The sequence below is a fragment of the Xenopus laevis genome, chromosome 2L (genome assembly GCF_017654675.1).
Source record: "Xenopus laevis strain J_2021 chromosome 2L, Xenopus_laevis_v10.1, whole genome shotgun sequence".
In the NCBI taxonomy this organism is placed as follows: domain Eukaryota; kingdom Metazoa; phylum Chordata; class Amphibia; order Anura; family Pipidae; genus Xenopus; species Xenopus laevis.
In genome coordinates, this window is record NC_054373.1 from 183,114,708 (window position 1) to 183,133,192 (window position 18,485).

General features: G+C 43.3%; 1 protein-coding gene across 1 annotated transcript; it reads left to right on the forward strand.

Annotated features, from left to right (window-relative positions):
- The first annotated feature begins 771 nt into the window (after positions 1-771).
- Positions 772-14,811, forward strand: LOC108707628 (mitochondrial uncoupling protein 2). The gene is made up of 7 exons (XM_041582790.1): positions 772-871; positions 7,187-7,369; positions 8,516-8,717; positions 8,868-9,065; positions 9,908-10,009; positions 11,988-12,168; positions 13,621-14,811. The coding sequence occupies exons 2-7, from the start codon at positions 7,244-7,246 to the stop codon at positions 13,730-13,732; spliced, it is 921 nt and encodes a 306-aa protein (XP_041438724.1). The 5' UTR covers positions 772-871; positions 7,187-7,243; the 3' UTR covers positions 13,733-14,811.
- The last annotated feature ends 3,674 nt before the right edge of the window (positions 14,812-18,485 follow it).

Below are 18,485 nucleotides of genomic sequence, written 5' to 3' on the forward strand. Positions count from 1 at the left end.
CCCTATGGCTAATGTCATGCCTGCTGCAGACTGTACTGGAATATAATGTGGCCATGCTACATATCTACAGCCCTGCTTAGCAACGTCTGTGGCACCATCTTCTGTAATGGCTCGGGCAAGTGAGCTAAGCAATGCTAGACCAAGGCAATACTGCTGCCTCAGGCACCCCCTTGTTTACAAGTGTCTCCCGCAGTTGTGCCCAAGGCTCATCCCTCTACTGCCAACCTCAGTCCAAGCCCTGGATCATAATAATAGCATTGTGGGCACATGGGCAACAGGTTAATTAGGCCACACCCCATCCACCTGACCACACCTCCACAGCCCCATCCATTGCCCAATTTCTGGTTAGCCACTCCATTTTGGAATTTGCTATTCTGAGGCATCCATAAAGCTAAACAGTTAATACAAAAATAATGTTGGAATTAAAACCTTGCCATTGATGTGTGACCCCCATATCTAGACTTTATGTTAAATATTATAATAAAGATCAATGAAAAAGTTGCTTAGAACAGCTCTATCAATATAATTTTAAAAGCTACGGTGAACTTCCCCTTTAATAGGATTAATATCTGATTTTATACTCGGCAGTATTGTTATGGAGACATCAGTTAGGTATCTAGGAGCCACTGGGGGCTGTCACCCTGCTGTGATTTATGCCCGAGAACCGAGATCTATGGGTGACATCAAGACTTGTTGCTCCCAGTCAAGTGATCCCTGTTTCCATCCTCCCCTGTGAGTTGTAAGAAGATAAGGTTCCCCCCGTGGCCGGAGTATAAATAACAAAGGTCCAGTTCAGTCAACATCGGGCTCAGCGTTAGCAACACATCCAGTACCCAGAGAGGGACCCCAAGAACTTCTATCTACTGGGCAGGTAAGTGCACCCATAGGAGCTGCTCACTACCTGTACCCCAGATTTATAGGATTTGGGGGATCCCTGGCAATGGAGGGAGGGTACCCCTAGGTGGAGGATGGATAGGAGGGACCAGAATATAAAGTTAGTAGTAATAATAGTAATAAACAGTAACAATCAAATTTTAGCCTCCCAGAGCAATTGTGTTGTGCTTGCCGGGGTCAGTGACCCCCATTTGAAAGCTGAAAAGAAGCAGAAGGAAGGTGAATAATCCAAAAAGTAGAACAAAAAGTTGCAAATAATAAGTTGAACGGCTTTAATAAAGTGAAAACAGCCCCTTTTAACTTTATTTTTCAGAATTTTTTAAATTCTTTGAATGTCAATAAGGACCTGTTTTGGTTTGGGGGGGGTTCTAGAGGTTTCCGGCAGTTCTGAGTCCATAGAACAGTCATCTTTATTCAGGTGGAATTGGGAGATTTTGTTGCAGTCTGGTGGCAGCCATTAACCTAACCGTCACTGCTGATGTCATTGGAAAGCGCCAAGTGTTATGGGGGATGTGTGGTGCATGAGACAGGTATATGTGTAGGACAGGTATATGTGTAGGACAGGTATATGTGTAGGACAGTAATGTGGTGGGACAGGTGTATAGTGGGACAGGTATATGTGTAGGACGGTATATGTGTTGGACAAGTATATGGTGGGACAGTTATATGGTGGGAGAGGTATATGGTGGGACAGGTGTATGTGTAGGACAGGTATATGACAGGACAGGTATATGTGTAGGACAGGTATATGTGTAGGACAGGTATATGTGTAGGACAGGTATATGTGTAGGACAGGTATATGTGTAGGACAGGGTATATGTGTAGGACAGGTATATGTGTTGGACAAGTATATGGTGGGACAGTTATATGGTGGGAGAGGTATATGGTGGGACAGGTATATGTGTAGGACAGGTATATGTGTAGGACAGGTATATGGTGGGAGAGCTATATGGTGGGACAGGTATATGTGTAGGACAGGAATATGACGGGACAGGTATATGGTGGGAGAGGTATATGGTGGGACAGGTATATGTGTAGGACAGGTATATGACGGGACAGGTATATGGTGGGAGAGGTATATGGTGGGACAGGTATATGTGTAGGACAGGTATATGTGTAGGACAGGTATATGTGTAGGACAGGTATTATGTGTAGGACAGTAATGTGGTGGGACAGGTGTATAGTGGGACAGGTATATGTGTAGGACGGTATATGTGTAAGACAGGTATATGTGTTGGACAAGTATATGGTGGGACAGTTATATGGTGGGAGAGGTATATGGTGGGACAGGTGTATGTGTAGGACAGGTATATGACGATACAGGTATATGTGTAGGACAGGTATATGTGTAGGACAGGGTATATGTGTAGGACAGGTATATGTGTTGGACAAGTATATGGTGGGACAGTTATATGGTGGGAGAGGTATATGGTGGGACAGGTATATGTGTAGGACAGGTATATGTGTAGGACAGGTATATGACGGGACAGGTATATGGTGGGAGAGGTATATGGTGGGACAGGTATATGTGTAGGACAGGTATATGATGGGACAGGTATATGGTGGGAGAGGTATATGGTGGGACAGGTATATGTGTAGGACAGGTATATGTGTAGGACAGGTATATGTGTAGGACAGGTATATGTGTAGGACAGGTGTATGTGTAGGACAGGTATATGTGTAGGACAGGTATATGTGTAGGACAGGTATATGTGTAGGACAGGTATATGGTGGGACAGGTATATGTGTAGGACAGGTATATGATGGGACAGGTATATGGTGGGAGAGGTATATGGTGGGACAGGTATATGTGTAGCACAGGTATATGTGTAGGACAGGTATATGTGTAGGACAGGTATATGTGTAGGACAGGTGTATGTGTAGGACAGGTGTATGTGTAGGACAGGTATATGTGTAGGACAGGTATATGTGTAGGACAGGTATATGGTGGGACAGGTATATGTGTAGGACAAGTATATGTGTGGGACAGGTATATGTGTAGGACAAGTATATGTGTGGGACAGGTATATGTGTGGGACAGGTATATGTGTGGGACAGGTATATGTGTAGGACAGGTATATGTGTAGGACAGGTATATGTGTAGGACAGGTATATGGTGGGACAGGTATATGTGTAGGACAGGTATATGTGTAGGACAGGTATATGTGTTGGACAGGTATATGTGTAGGACAGGTATATGTGTAGGACAGGTATATGTGTAGGACAGGTATATGTGTAGGACAGGTATATGGTGGGACAGGTATATGTGTAGGACAGGTATTTGTGTAGGACAAGTATATCTGTTGGACAGGTATATGTGTAGGACAGGTATATGTGTAGGACAAGTATATGTGTAGGACAGGTATATGTGTAGGACAGGTATATGTGTAGGACAGGTATATGTGTAGGACAGGTATATGTGTAGGACAGGTATATGGTGGGACAGGTATATGGTGGGACAGGTATATGGTCGGGACATTGCTGGGTCGTATCTGTCCCCCAGAGATTTGGATAAGGTAACAGGACCCAGCATTACCAGGCAATCAGAACTCCAAGGTTCTGTCCATTTCTCCCACCAGTAAGCAGTAAATAAATAAATACACAGTATAGTCTCTTGGCCTTCCACTCCCTTTACAGCCTGACAGGTTCTGCATTTGCTTCTTGTGACTGTTCTACATGATCCAAAATCCAGAATAAGAAATTAAAGGGCAAGTAAACCTTAAGCCTAACTGCCAAGCTGTAAAGGATCAAGAGGTTGGAAACAATACCTATAGGTTGGATTGTTCTGATTTATGTCCATTTTTCCTTACATTGAGGGCCCCAGGGACTTTTCCTACTACCTCAACCTCAACCACATTGACGTAACTTCACTTTCCTGCCCCCCACCACAAATACATTTTTGGGGCCACCATTAATGCCACAATACTTCAGCCACTTTCTTCCCATGGCCACAGGGTCTGTTGATAACTAGTGACACCACTGCTGCTGCTTTCAGGGCATGCTGGGAACTGTAGTCTAACAGCATATGCCGTGTGAAGCTGAGAGTAGTTCAATAACAGAACAAATACAAGCCAATAGCTGTAATATCCAAGGACTCTGCCCCACACCCAACCTGGCAAAGAAGAGGTGACCTATATCCTATTACTCTCTCCTGCCCCTGCCCAAACTCATGCCCCTTTACCCAGTTATCCGTGTACCTGTCATACATCAGATTTATTTATAGCAGAATATTTATCTGTCTCACCCCTGCCCCATGATGTGCCACCCTGCCACCAGGTTCCAAAAATTCACACCAAAATGTATTAAATATATATTTAAATATATAAATAGAAAGTGTAAAAACAAACGCCTCTTCCTGGAGCAGCTCAGGGTTTCTGTTTACGTCTTCACTGCCCCAGGGCAGATAGAACTGAATATAAATATATAATATATAAAAAGGAAGATCAGCTGAAGCAGAACAAACAAAAGTACTTGTTAGATAATGAAACCCAAGTCTCTTGTGTAACACAAACATGACGCAGCAATGTTTAAACTCACAATATCAAATAGGAGTATTAAAAAGCAGAATTGTTGCATGCTGCAGACTGTCGTGATTTCTAAGTAGCCATGTGCAATCTTTGAATTCAGTACTAATCCCCCCGTTTCAACCTACACGAGGCTGTTGCCCCTCCAACCACTGGATTTGGGCAGGTACAAGTTAGCTGAGGATTCTGGGAGCAGCTGTGAGTTAGCTGGGACAGCCAAATCATTTATAAGGTTTAAGGAGGCCAATAAATCATGGAAAAAAGCTAAAGTTGATATGCAAAAGTATATTGCAGCAAGCAGTAAAAAGAATCAAAAATTAATTTTTAAATATGTTAAAAGTAAAAAAATTAAGCAGGAAGTGGTGGGATCTTCAATATCAGAGGGGGGTCAGCTGGTTGAGAACAAAATAAAAGCGCAGATTCTGAACTCATATTTGTCATCTGTCTACACAAATGAGGAACCAGTTAATAAAGGCTTCCTTCTTAATAGTCCCAATTCTAATAATACAACTAATGATACATGGTTCACACATGAGGAAATTCAAAAGAGACTAGAACATGTTAAGATAAACAAAGGTCTGGGGCCAGATGGTATTCATCCCAGGGTATTTAGTGAGCTTAGCTCTGTGATTGCCAAACCTCTTTACTTAATTTTTCAGGATTCATTGAGGTCTGGCATAGTTCCGACTCCGAGAGACTGGTGAATTGCTAATGTGGTGCCTCTATTCAAAAAGGGATCCCGTTCTCAGCCTCAAAACTATAGGCCAGTTAGTCTGACATCAGTGGTAGGAAGGTTAATAAAGGATAAGATACTGGACTTCATAGCAAAGTGTGTGCCAGCATGGTTTTATGCGTAATAGATCTTGCCAGACTAGATCTTTTTTTTTATGAGAAGGTGAGCAGGGAGCTCAATTCTGGGATGGCAGTGGATGTGATTTACTTTGCTAGAGCATTTGAAACAGTGATACACAAAAGGTTACTGGTTAAATTAAGGAATGTTGGCCAGGAACATAGTATTTGTACCTGGATAGAGAACTGGCTAAAAGATAGACTACAAAGAGTGGTGGTAAATGGAACATTTTCTAATTGTACCAGTGTTGTTAGTGGAGTACCGCAGGGCTCTGTACTAGGTCCCTTGCTTTTCAACTTGTTTATTAATGACCTGGAGGTGGCCATTGAAAGTACTGTTTCTATTTTTGCAGATGAGACTAAATTGTGCAGAACTATAGGTTCCATGCAGGATGCTGCCACTTTGCACAGTGATTTGTCTAAACTGGAAAACTGGGCAGCAAACTGGAAAATGAGGTTCAATGTTGATAAATGCAGGTTATGCACTTTGGCAAAAATAATATAAATGCAAGTTATACACTAAATGGCAATGTGTTGGGAGTTTCCTTAAATGAAAAGGATCTTGGGGTCTTTGTAGATAACAAGTTGTCTAATTCTGGGCAGTGTCATTCTGTGGCTACTAAAGCAAATAAAGTTCTGTCTTGTATAAAAAAGGGCATTAACTCAAGGGATGAAAACATAATTCTGCCTCTTTATAGGTCCCTGGTGAGGCCTCATCTGGAGTATGGGGGCAGTTTTGGACTCCAGTCCTTAAGAGGGATATAAATGAGCTGGAGAGAGTGCAGAGACTAAGTGCAACTAAACTGGTTAGAGGGAGGGAAGAGTTAAATTATGAGGGGAGACTGACAAGGTTGGGGTTGTTTTCTCTGGAAAAAAGGCGCTTGCGAGGGGATATGATTACACTTTACAAGTACATTAGAGGACATTATAGACAAATAGCAGGGGACCTTTTTACCCATAAAGAGAATCACGTACCAGAGGCCTCCCCTTCAGACTAGGAGAAAAGAAGTTTCATTTAAAGGAACAGAGTACGGGGTTCATCACAGTCAGGACAGTGAGGTTGGGGAATGCACTGCCGGGTGATGTTGTGATGCTGATTCAGTTAATGACTATAAGAGGGACTTGGATGATTTCTTGGACAGACATAATACAAAGGCTATTGTGATACTAAACTCTATAGTTAGTATAGGTATGGGTATATAGAATTTATGTGACAGTAGGGAGGGGTGTGTGTATGGGGCTGGGTTTTCATTTGGAGGGGTTGAACTTGATGGACTTTGTCTTTTTTCAACCCAATTTAATTATGTAACTATGTGACCTACCAACCAGGCAGTGGAATATAAACAGACGAGACCTGAACAGGAAGAAAAGCAATACAAAAAAGAACAACGAAACAAAGAATTTAGTGGGTCGGTGACCCCAGCAACCAGCAGCAGTTTTAACTTGTAGGCTGGCAGAAGAAGAACGGAAAGGCAAATAAAGACTAACTGAATGGTTGCTTATCATAACACCAACTATAAAATACTAATAGGTAATTTTTAAAGATGAACTTCCCCCTTAAATCTCGGAAAGCAAATAAAGTGCAGCTTCTTGTCTGCCAAAGGGGAAGGAGTTTGGGGATTCAGTTTCTTCATTTGAGTAACTTGGGCCCCAGGGCCCCCCTCCTCCCAGGACTGAGCTGATAAGATTGTGCAAATCATTTGCCTCGTTTAAGAACACGTGTTGAGCTGGGAGGTTGCGCAATGTAGCTCTGTATGTGCTCTGCAAATAAACAGCTTATTTTCCCTGTCCCCTATTCTCCTGGAGTATGGCAGCTCCCACCCATATGTCTAAATGAAAATCCCCCCATACTGTGCAATTTATCACCCCAGGTGACCAAGTTGATCACTGACACATGGATATGTTTGTTTCCTCTCTAGGGGAGTCCCTGAAACCTTCTTTTTGGAATTGAAATTCATTTAGCTTAGTAAAGAGAAATGGTTGGACTGAAGCCCACGGAGGTGCTGCCTACCCCTGTCGTCAAATTTGTAGGCGCGGGCACAGCGGCCTGTATAGCGGATTTATTTACCTTCCCCCTTGACACTGCCAAAGTCCGACTGCAGGTACATATTTTATTCCATCATGCATTGAGCTGAAATTGTAAGGCAGCAGTGAGACTGTAGGTTGGAGACTATGAGACAACATGGTGATAGTAGTGGGGGATGGAGACAGTAGGGCAAGATGGAGACAGTAGGACAAGATGGAGACAATAGGACAAGATGGAGAAAGTAGGGCAAGATGGAGACATAGGACAAGATGGAGACGGTAGGACAAGATGGAGACCGTAGGGCAAGATGGAGAAAGTAGAGCAAGATGGAGACAGTAGGGAAAGATGGAGATAGTAGGATGAGATTGAGACAGTAAGATGAGATGGAGATATCAGGAAATATGGAGACAGTAGGGCAATATGGAGACAGTAAGGTCAAATGGAGATAGTAGGGCAGGATAGAGACAGTAGGAAAGATAGAGACAGTAGGCCAAGATGGAGAAAGTAGGGCAAGATGGAGACAGTAGGACGACATGGAGACAGTGGGACAAGATGGAGACAGTAGGAAAGATGGAGACAGTAGGGCAAGATGGAGATAGTAGGGCAAGATGGAGACAGTTGGACAAGATGGAGACAGTAGGGCAAGATGGAGGCAGTAGGACAAGATGGAGACAATAGTGCAAGATGGAGACAGTAGGGCAAGATGGAGACAGCAGGGCAAGATGGAGACAGTAGGGAAAGATGGAAATAGTAGGATGAGATGGAGACAGTAAGACGAGATGGAGATATCAGGAAATTTGGAGACAGTAGGGCAAGATGGAGAAAGTAAGACAAGATGGAGATAGTAGGATGAGATGGAGACAATAAGAAGAGATGAAAATATCAGGAAAGATGGAGACAGTAGGGCAGGATAGAGACAGTAGGAAAGATGGAGACAGTAGGCCAAGATGGAGACAGTAAGGCAAGATGGAGACAGTAGGACGACATGGAGACAGTGGGACAAGATGGAGACAGTAGGAAAGATGGAGACAGTAGGGCAAGATGGAGACAGTAGGGAAAGATGGAGATAGTAGGATAAGATAGAGACAGTAAGACGAGATGAAGATATCAGGAAAGATGGAGACAGTAGGGCAAGATGGAAACAGTAGAAAAGAAGGAGACAGTAGAGAAAGTTAAAGTTCAACAGTTTCTGATGAGTTGTTGGTCATCATTCCCACCCCAGATACAAGGAGAGGGGGCATCTGACACCAAGGTTATGCGATACAAGGGAGTTTTCGGCACAATCAGAACCATGGTTAAGATGGAGGGGGCAGCCAGTCTATACAACGGGCTAGTGGCCGGCCTTCAGAGACAGATGAGCTTCGCCTCTATTCGGATTGGCCTCTATGACTCTGTGAAACAGTTCTACTGCCGCCATTCAGAAAGTGAGTGGGTCAGGTTGGTTGCAATGGGTTACTAAAGCATGGTACAATCTTGTTTATCTGATATATATATATATATAATACACTAGGGATGTGAGTACAGTATATTCTCACTTCTTCATTCCTTTTCCTGACCTTCTTATTGACCTTCAGGTTCTGGAGTCGCTTGCCGGCTGCTGGCCGGTTGCACCACGGGGGCCTTGGCCGTCACCTTGGCTCAGCCGACCGATGTAGTGAAAGTGAGATTCCAGGCTCATATCAAAGTGATAGATGGCGACAGGAGGTATAATGGAACTGTAGATGCCTATAAGACTATCGCCAAGGAGGAAGGTCTCAGAGGACTTTGGAAAGGTAGAGCTGTTACATTACGTACAATGTAAACATGTCTTAAGTAATGGTAGCCATCAGCAGTTATCTCTCACAGGCCCATTGTGGTTAGAATTTTGCAAGCAAACACCTGATTGGTTGGTATGGTTTAGCGGACCATAACATCGCAGAAACCCTATAACATGCCCTTAATAGTGCCATTATTGAAGTATAGATATCTGACCATGCCCACAAATCAGTGAAGTCTTCTAATGGAAACTTTTAACCTGCCCAATAAAATATCTATTCTCATAGGGGCAGAGTTGGCAGAATATATGAGTTTATTAGCTGCATAAGTCAGAACCACCGGCAGACAGTTCCAAGCAGGATTTGGGTTCAGCTTAGGTAAATCTCTCAGTGTGTGGCTCCACTCAATCATTTCAGGGTAATGAGTGCACCAGTGCTGTTCCCTTCTATGTGTTCTCCATACTCACAACTATTCTCAGGGGTCAGGAGGGTGCAAGTGATGCATCTGGGATGAACCTTCCCAGAAATGGACAGAACAAAACAACCTGTAGAACAATGTGTTCAGGTGATCGGCGTTGGATAAATAAACATTGACAACCTGGAAAATCATGGCAATTAAATACTCAGGTGTCAAATGGAGCAGGGCAGGACCCACCTAGGCACTCGAGGGGGGGGGCGTATAATGATTTTAGGGGCGTTGCTGCTGCACACAGCAGCCTCTTTTGATATTCACAAACCAAATCAGCACAACTGAATGCTGTAGTCTACACTGATTTATAAGCAGCCATGGGGTTGGAGAAAAAACCCCAAGAATTTTGTACATGAAAAACCAATTGCCTTATCTTATTCCTACAACTCAGGGACCATCACCAACATCACCCGTAACGCCATTGTGAACTGTGCTGAACTGGTGACCTATGACCTCATCAAGGAGGAGATTCTAAATCACCGGCTAATGACAGGTAAGCGAGGATCTGGTTTCTGATTGGAAAATTCTATTTGTGGCATAGTTGCTAAGGTTAAAAAAACACATGTGATGTACCTCAAGCTCTACCCTTTGTATGTTTCCAGTTTGTATAGACAAATGTCTTTGAAGGTTTGTAGGGATTCTGTATACTGTCCATCGCATGCCCATCAAGTTGAACCCTCCCTCGAGTAATGCAGGGAGTTGTGCACCCTTATAACCAATATTTACAACTCTATTCCTGTTGCCTGGTTGCTATTGGGTTAATCGCCAGACAGATTTATGAGAGTTACACAGAACTATAAACCCAGTGAGAATGAGGAATGAATGGATATTGGGAAGTTGTATCAGGAGTCAGAGGCAGCAGTGCAGAGAAGAGAAAGGGACAGACACAATGACAGTTACACAGAACTATAAACCCAGTGAGAATGAGGAATGAATGGATATTGGGAAGTTGTATCAGGAGTCAGAGGCAGCAGTGCAGAGAAGAGAAAGGGACAGACACAATGACAGTTACACAGAACTATAAACCCAGTGAGAATGAGGAATGAATGGATATTGGGAAGTTGTATCAGGAGTCAGAAGCAGCAGTGCAGAGAAAGGGACAGACACAATGACAGTTACACAGAACTATAAACCCAGTGAGAATGAGGAATGAATGGATATTGGGAAGTTGTATCAGGAGTCAGAAGCAGCAGTGCAGAGAAAGGGACAGACACAATGACAGTTACACAGAACTATAAACCCAGTGAGAATGAGGAATGAATGGATATTGGGAAGTTGTATCAGGAGTCAGAGGCAGCAGTGCAGAGAAGAGAAAGGGACAGACACAATGACAGTTAAACAGAACTATAAACCCATTGAGAATGAGGAATGAATGGATATTGGGAAGTTGTATCAGGAGTCAGAGGCAGCAGTGCAGAGAAGAGAAAGGGACAGACACAATGACAGTTACACAGAACTATAAACCCAGTGAGAATGAGGAATGAATGGATATTGGGAAGTTGTATCAGGAGTCAGAACCAGCAGTGCAGAGAAAGGGACAGACACAATGACAGTTACACAGAACTATAAACCCAATGAGAATGAGGAATGAATGGATATTGGGAAGTTGTATCAGGAGTCAGAGGCAGCAGTGCAGAGAAGGGGACAGACACAATGACAGTTACACAGAACTATAAACCCAGTGAGAATGAGGAATGAATGGATATTGGGAAGTTGTATCAGGAGTCAGAGGCAGCAGTGCAGAGAAGAGAAAGGGACAGACACAATGACAGTTACACAGAACTATAAACCCAATGAGAATGAGGAATGAATGGATATTGGGAAGTTGTATCAGGAGTCAGAGGCAGCAGTGCAGAGAAGAGAAAGGGACAGACACAATGACAGTTACACAGAACTATAAACCCAGTGAGAATGAGGAATGAATGGATATTGGGAAGTTGTATCAGGAGTCAGAGGCAGCAGTGCAGAGATAGGGACAGACACAATGACAGTTACACAGAACTATAAACCCAGTGAGAATGAGGAATGAATGGATATTGGGAAGTTGTATCAGGAGTCAGAGGCAGCAGTGCAGAGAAAGGGACAGACACAATGACAGTTACACAGAACTATAAAGCCAGTGAGAATGAGGAATGAATGGATATTGGGAAGTTGTATCAGGAGTCAGAGGCAGCAGTGCAGAGAAAGGGACAGATACAATGACAGTTACACAGAACTATAAAGCCAGTGAGAATGAGGAATGAATGGATATTGGGAAGTTGTATCAGGAGTCAGAAGCAGCGGTGCAGAGAAAGGGACAGACACAATGACAGTTACACAGAACTATAAACCCAGTGAGAATGAGGAATGAATGGATATTGGGAAGTTGCTTAGAATTAGGGTTTCTTTAAATTTGGGTTGAGTTCCCCTTTAAAGTGGAATATTTAGAAAGAGGCCCGGCATGTCTAAGGCTTTGTTTTCCCTACTTCCAGATAACATGCCGTGCCATTTTGTGGCTGCCTTTGGTGCTGGTTTCTGTGCCACGGTGGTGGCGTCGCCAGTCGATGTGGTGAAGACGCGTTACATGAATTCTCCCTCGGGCCAATACAAGAACGCACTCAACTGCGCATTCACTATGGTGGTCAAAGAGGGGAGCGTAGCTTTCTATAAAGGGTGAGTACTGTGTGCGGATGGGCTACATCAGTGATCCCCAACCAATGACTCCTAAGGAACATGTTGCTCTCCGACCCCTTGGATGTTGCTCCCAGTGGCCTCAAAGCAGGTGATTTTTAAATTCTAGGTTTGGAGACAAGTTTTGGTTGTATAAAAACCAGATGTACTGCCAAACAGAGTCTCATGTAGCTTCCAGTCCACATAGGGGCTACCAATAGCCAATCACAGCCCATATTTGGCACGCCTTCCTCATTGAGCATTCCTCATTCACTAATATCAGGACAGGGGAAGCCTAACAGGGGTGTTCATCTTACATTAACTTTTAGTATGTTATAGAATAGCTAATCCTAAGTAACTTTTCAATTGGTCGTCATTCATTTTTATAGATTTTGAATGATTTGCTGTTTTCTTCTGACTCTTTCCAGCTTTCAAATGGGGGTCACCGACCCCATCAAAAAAACAAATGCTCCATAAGGCTACAAATGTATTGTTAGTATTAATTTTTATTACTACTCTTTCTATTCACTCCTCTCCTATTCATTTTCCAGTCTATTATTCAAATCAGTGCATGGTTGCTAGGGTAATTTGTACCCTAGCAACTAGACTGCCGAAATTGCATAATGCAGAGCTGCTGAATAAAAAGCTAAATACCACAAATAATAAAAAATGAAAAACAATTGCAAATTGTCTCAGAATACCACTCTCTACATCATACTAACAGTTCATTTAAAAGTGAACAACCCCTTTAAAGGGGATGTAAACCCAAAAATACATGTTGCCTAATCTTTTAAAATGCCTTTCTAAGGAACTTTTCACCATTTCTGCCATTCCCTATGTGTGAAGTATTGCACAAATACAAACCTATCATTATATTCTCCCTTTTCCTTTATTAGCGGGGAGAATACAGGAACAGGCATGTTACATTCACTGCTCCCAAAACCTCCAGAATATCCATTACTTGTCAGCTCTCCGCACGTAACCTCATCTCTTCCGGGAACTTCCTGATTTATCTGGTTCCTCGTTGCCTCATCACGTTCAGTGAGATACATAATAACTGCTGAGTCTGTCCGATATACTGTAAATCAGAAATCTGAAGCCAGGAGAAATTCTAGGGGCAGTTATTTCAGGCACACCCATAGTGTTATTTAAATAACAATTAACTATCCAAATTACAACAGTATCTGTTGAAATATAACTCCCAGCATGTCTTGATGGCCAGGAGAAGGAATGTTCTTCCAGACTGGTAGAATGTAGTAGGCCTCACTATATGTGGTTCTCACCTTAATTTAGACCAACCCCAAAAAACATCTGTCCAGTTGTTCCAGAATAAATGTCCCCAGTATACCTCAACAACCAAAGACTTCACCTTGTACTGGTAGGGGAAGGGAAGGTTGAACTTACTCACCTTTTATGAGAAGACCTGGTAGAGTCACTGATATCTTCTCTTCGTAGGTTCATCCCAGCTTTCCTGAGACTCGGATCTTGGAACATTTTCATGTTTGTCAGCTATGAACAGCTAAAGAGAGCCATGATGATGGCCCATAGTTCTTGGGAAGCCCATTAAATAGAGCATGTATGTTCAGAAGCTTTGTGAGAAGAACACTGGGACCTTGGAATAGTCAGAAGTGACGACATTGGTTCCTCAGGAGGACAACTGGTCAAGATGGTTTTCAAATTCATCCTTAAAATTCTATGGAGAGACCTCCTACCTCCGATTATAGTCACACATAAAGTAAGGTTTACACAATGACACAGAGTCAAAAAGTCATCAAGTTCAACCCTGATAAAAGCCTCTACAAGTAGCCCCAAGACTGTTGGAAGGCATAAATCCTCTAATCATAGCTAACTTACTGGACGTAGTAGGGGATCAGCAGATGCCTTCAGCCTGAGGCCTACGCAAGTCAATAGATCAGGTTGCAAAATGTTTGAAATGTGTAAAGCTTTATAAAAAAAACATGTTTTCATGCTGTGCTACTGGGCATATTATGGTCCACTGAAGGCTGATAGAGCTTATTTGATATAAAAACTATATGATATACAATATATTTGGAGGAGCATTGACCAAGAAGCAAAGTCAATGGCATAAAGCGGCTTTAGATGAAAATAAACTGTCTCAATACCCTGTACAAACCTGGTAGGCACCAAAGGCATCTGGAAGGAGGAGAAGACACTAAGCTCTATCTGAAGAGTCAATAAAATAAAGCTCCACCAGGTATTTATCACCAACATCCAATGGGGTTTGGCAGCTGATAAAGGACATTTAGAATATTAATATGGCGTTGTGGGTCCCATTTGTAATCTGCTCTGCTTGATCCAATGGCCAGGAACATAAACCTGTATTTGCCCAAGAATGACTGAAGAACTGACCTGTACCCTGCACCCACCCTGCGGACCAAGTGAATCGCTGAGAGTGAAAGGATTTATACTTTGAGTACTGTATTTGCCCCGGGTGTGTTTCTGCTTGCCCACTGGGCCGCGCCATGTCTGTGGCTCTAAAAATCATTCCATTTATTGTGATCTGTTATCGAGATGTTTATACCTGAGCTTCTAAGTGGACATTCAGTAGGAATATGCTAATCAGTTGATATGGTCAGTGCTGCAAAGGATGCTGGGACTGAGAAATAAATGAGAATTACTTATTCATATATCTGCCCAGTACTCTTATGTATGTGCCCGACAGTATGGTGTGTATGTGTGAGAGCCTATGAATAAGTATGGTGAGTGTGTGCTGAGTGTTAGTGTGTGCTTAATGAGTATCACTTGTGATTAGGGATGTAGCGAACTGTTCGCCGGCGAACTAGTTCGCGCGAACTTCGACTGTTCGCGTCCGCTGAATGTTCGCGAATGTCGCGCGACGTTCGCCAATTTGAGTTTGCGTTCGATTCGAATAGAAATCGTTCGACCATTCGACCATTCGATTCCTTCGACCTCTAAAATCGAACGATTTCCATTCGTCGGAACGATTGTAAGCATTCAATCGAATGAAAAGCATTCGATCGAATGGCTTCGATCGTTCGATTAGAACGAAAATCCTTCGATCGAACGATTGAAATCCTTCGATCGTTCGAATTGAACGATTTTGCGGGTGTTTGAAGTTCGCGAACTGTTCGCGAACTGTTCGCGAACTGTTCGCATTTTTGCCGGTGTTCGCGAACTGTTCGCATTTTTGCCGGTGTTCGCGAACGGCGTTCGCGAACACCAAAACGGCAGTTCGCTACATCCCTACTTGTGATGTTGGGCAGTGCAAAGTTGCACACTGTGTATGTGTCAGGTGCTATCCTCTACTGACACAAATTTGCACAATGTGTATGTGACAGTTGCTATACTCTACTGATAATAAGTTGCACACTGTGTATGTGGCAGTTTCTTTACTCTACTTATACAAAGTTGTTGTACACCTTGTATGTGGCAGTTCCTATACTCTACTGATACAAAGTTGCATACTGTGTATGTGGCAGTTGCTATACTCTCTTGATACAAAGCTGCTCACTGTGTATGTGGCAGTTGCTATACTGTGCTGATACAAAGTTGCACACAACCCAACCTAAGGGGCCTGGGTGTCAGTGGGCCCTCCTGCTCACCCAGACATAGATGGAAAATAAGCAACTGAGTGAGAGGAGGAAAATTAATGGGGAGAGTGGCCCCTTGGCATCCAAGTCCAACACTTCTGATTTCTAACGGGAAATGGATGAGATGGCCTATCAGTATTAGCTGAACAAAGACAGACAGTTGACAGGCTCCGGATATCTTTTCCCACAATGGGTTAAAGTTCCAGAGAATTAAAATAGGCCCTGACATTTTAGGAAGACAGAGGCCCAATCAGCCCACACAGAGGCCCAAACAGCCCCCACCAGCCCACTAAATACTGACTTTCTATGGCACCTTATAGCAGCCCCTCTGGCATTTGCCAGAACCCACAGATTGCCAGTCCGGCCCTGGGTTAAACACTATAGCTTAAAGGAATGGCGGCGACCCTCTGGCTTCTCTCATTCCCATAAATCAGGCACCGCTCAGGGCACAGGGTACAGCAGCCAAATGTAACAAAATAACACAACAGAAAGCAAAGGAATAATGACTATACACTGCACCTCCTTTATAAGCCCTTTAGGCTGTAAGCTCTTGCTATGCAGATTGCAAGCTCTTGAGAGCAACTCCCTTCCATTCACATGCTGTACAAACTCACTGGCTGCTATCACAGACCTTTAACTCAGCCCCCCAGTGAGCGGCTCCACCTGCTGCCAGTGTCCCACAGAACTGGATCTCTCCGGCTGTTCTGATAATAACTTGTTCCAGTGACCGGGCCAGTGAGAGCCAACAGTTCTTGTTACAGAGCCATCAGCAGCCGGTGTCCCCTCTCTGAGCTGCGCAAACCTGTGATGAGGCTGAAGGTTTAATTATAGTTCCCTGAACTTTATACCTGGGACTCCATGAATGTGCTCCGAGAACATTCCCATGTATCATCTTGCCCCCCCCCTCTTCTTCCCAATAAAATTCACTTTTAATGTCCAGGATTTTGCTGCCTAGTAAATGCCATTGACCCTACAAAGACTTGTTCTGCCACTGGTAAGTGGGCTCCCTTCCCAATATCAAGATCCCTCTTTCTTACCCTTTATTCTCCTTTCCCGAAATTTCCCACCCCATTTTGTCCCCTCTGTCTCCTTATCATCCCCCTTCAGGCAGTTATAATGGTGTTATAAAGGGGCATTGCAATATAAGGCCTATTGGCTGCTATGGCTCTACATTTAGAACTGAACAGTAAGTGATGGACTCCTGATGCTCTGGTCACAGTTTCCATGAATGTAGCCCGGTGCCAGGAATTTGTAATGTAACAAGAGATTAATAGATTTACTTAATCATTGACACAATACCTGCCTCTGCCCTCGGCAACCACATTTGCTGACAGTCACTCGGCTGGCAAACTTCCGCTTATCACCCTCGTGCCAACTCCTGGGCGTAGCACCTAATACACTATTTCAAGGAATAGGAAGGAGCCCTGGATTTCATACTTTGTACTGATTTATTCCTGGAGGAGCTGCCAACGCTTGGCCCCAAAGATGAATCATCTGATCTGCCAGAAGCCATACAGGGCAGTGCCAGCGCATTCATATATATATATATATATATATATATATATATATATATATATATATATATATATATATATATATATATACTGTATATCTTCCCCTGCCTAATGTCATTATGTCACGTGAGATAAGTACAGCCATTCAGTATCTGAAAATTAACTCGTAGTTTGATGTACATAATAGAGATGTCGCGAACTGTTCGCCGGCGAACTTGTTCGCGCGAACATCGGGTGTTCGCGCTCGCCGGAAGTTCGCGAACGTCGCGCGACGTTCGCCATTTTGGGTTCGCCATTGTTGGCGCTTTTTTTTGCCCTCTCACCCCAGACCAGCAGGTACATGGCAGCCAATCAGGAAGCTCTCCCCTGGACCACTCCCCTTCCCTATAAAAACCGAAGCCCTGCAGCGTTTTTTCACTCTGCCTGTGTGTGCTGAAGAGATAGTGTAGGGAGAGAGCTGCTGCCTGTTAGTGATTTCAGGGACAGTTGAAAGTTTGCTGGCTAGTAATCGTTTTGATACTGCTCTGTTATTGGAGGGACAGAAGTCTGCAGGGGTTTGAGGGACATTTAAGCTTAGGTAGCTTTGCTGGCTAGTAATCTACCTTCTACTGCAGTGCTCTGTATGTAGCTGCTGTGGGCAGCTGTCCTGCTTCTGATCTCATCTGCTGACTGCTGCAATAACAGTAGTCCTTGTAAGGACTGCTTTTATTTATTTTTTTGTTGTTTTACTACTACTACTACTACTACTACTATAAGAGCCCAGTGCTATTAGTCTAGCAGTGTTGGGGAGTGGGACTGGTGTGCTAATCTGCTGCTCCTAGTAGTTCAGCAGCACCAACTTTAATTTTTTTTTTTTAATATTCATTTTTTTTTTATTTTACTTTTTTTTATTTTACTACCGCTGTAGTAGTGTATAAGTTGACCTTTTAGGCATTATTTGCCCTGTAGGCATTATTTGCACACTGTTTTCTTCAACCCGCCATCGAGCTGTGTGACCTTGTTCACATTCTGTCTAAATATCCATAATATTACCGTCTCCAGAAAAACCACTTGAGTTACTTTTTTTCAAGCAGCATTCATATATTTTACGTAATCCGTATCCACCGCTGTAGTAGTGTATACGTTGACTTTGTAGGCATTATTTGCACAGTGTTTTCTTCAACCCGCCATCTAGCTGTGTGTATTATCGTTTCCAGAAAAACCAACTGAGTTTTTGTTGTTGTTGTTGTTTTTT

Coding starts and splice junctions, on each gene's coding strand:
- LOC108707628 (XM_041582790.1), top strand. CDS start 7,244: ATGGTTGGACTGAAGCCCACGGAGGTGCTGCCTACCCCTGTCGTCAAA. Junction 7,370..8,515: donor CTGCCAAAGTCCGACTGCAG/GTACATATTTTA, acceptor TTCCCACCCCAG/ATACAAGGAGAGGGGGCATC. Junction 9,066..9,907: donor TCTCAGAGGACTTTGGAAAG/GTAGAGCTGTTA, acceptor CCTACAACTCAG/GGACCATCACCAACATCACC.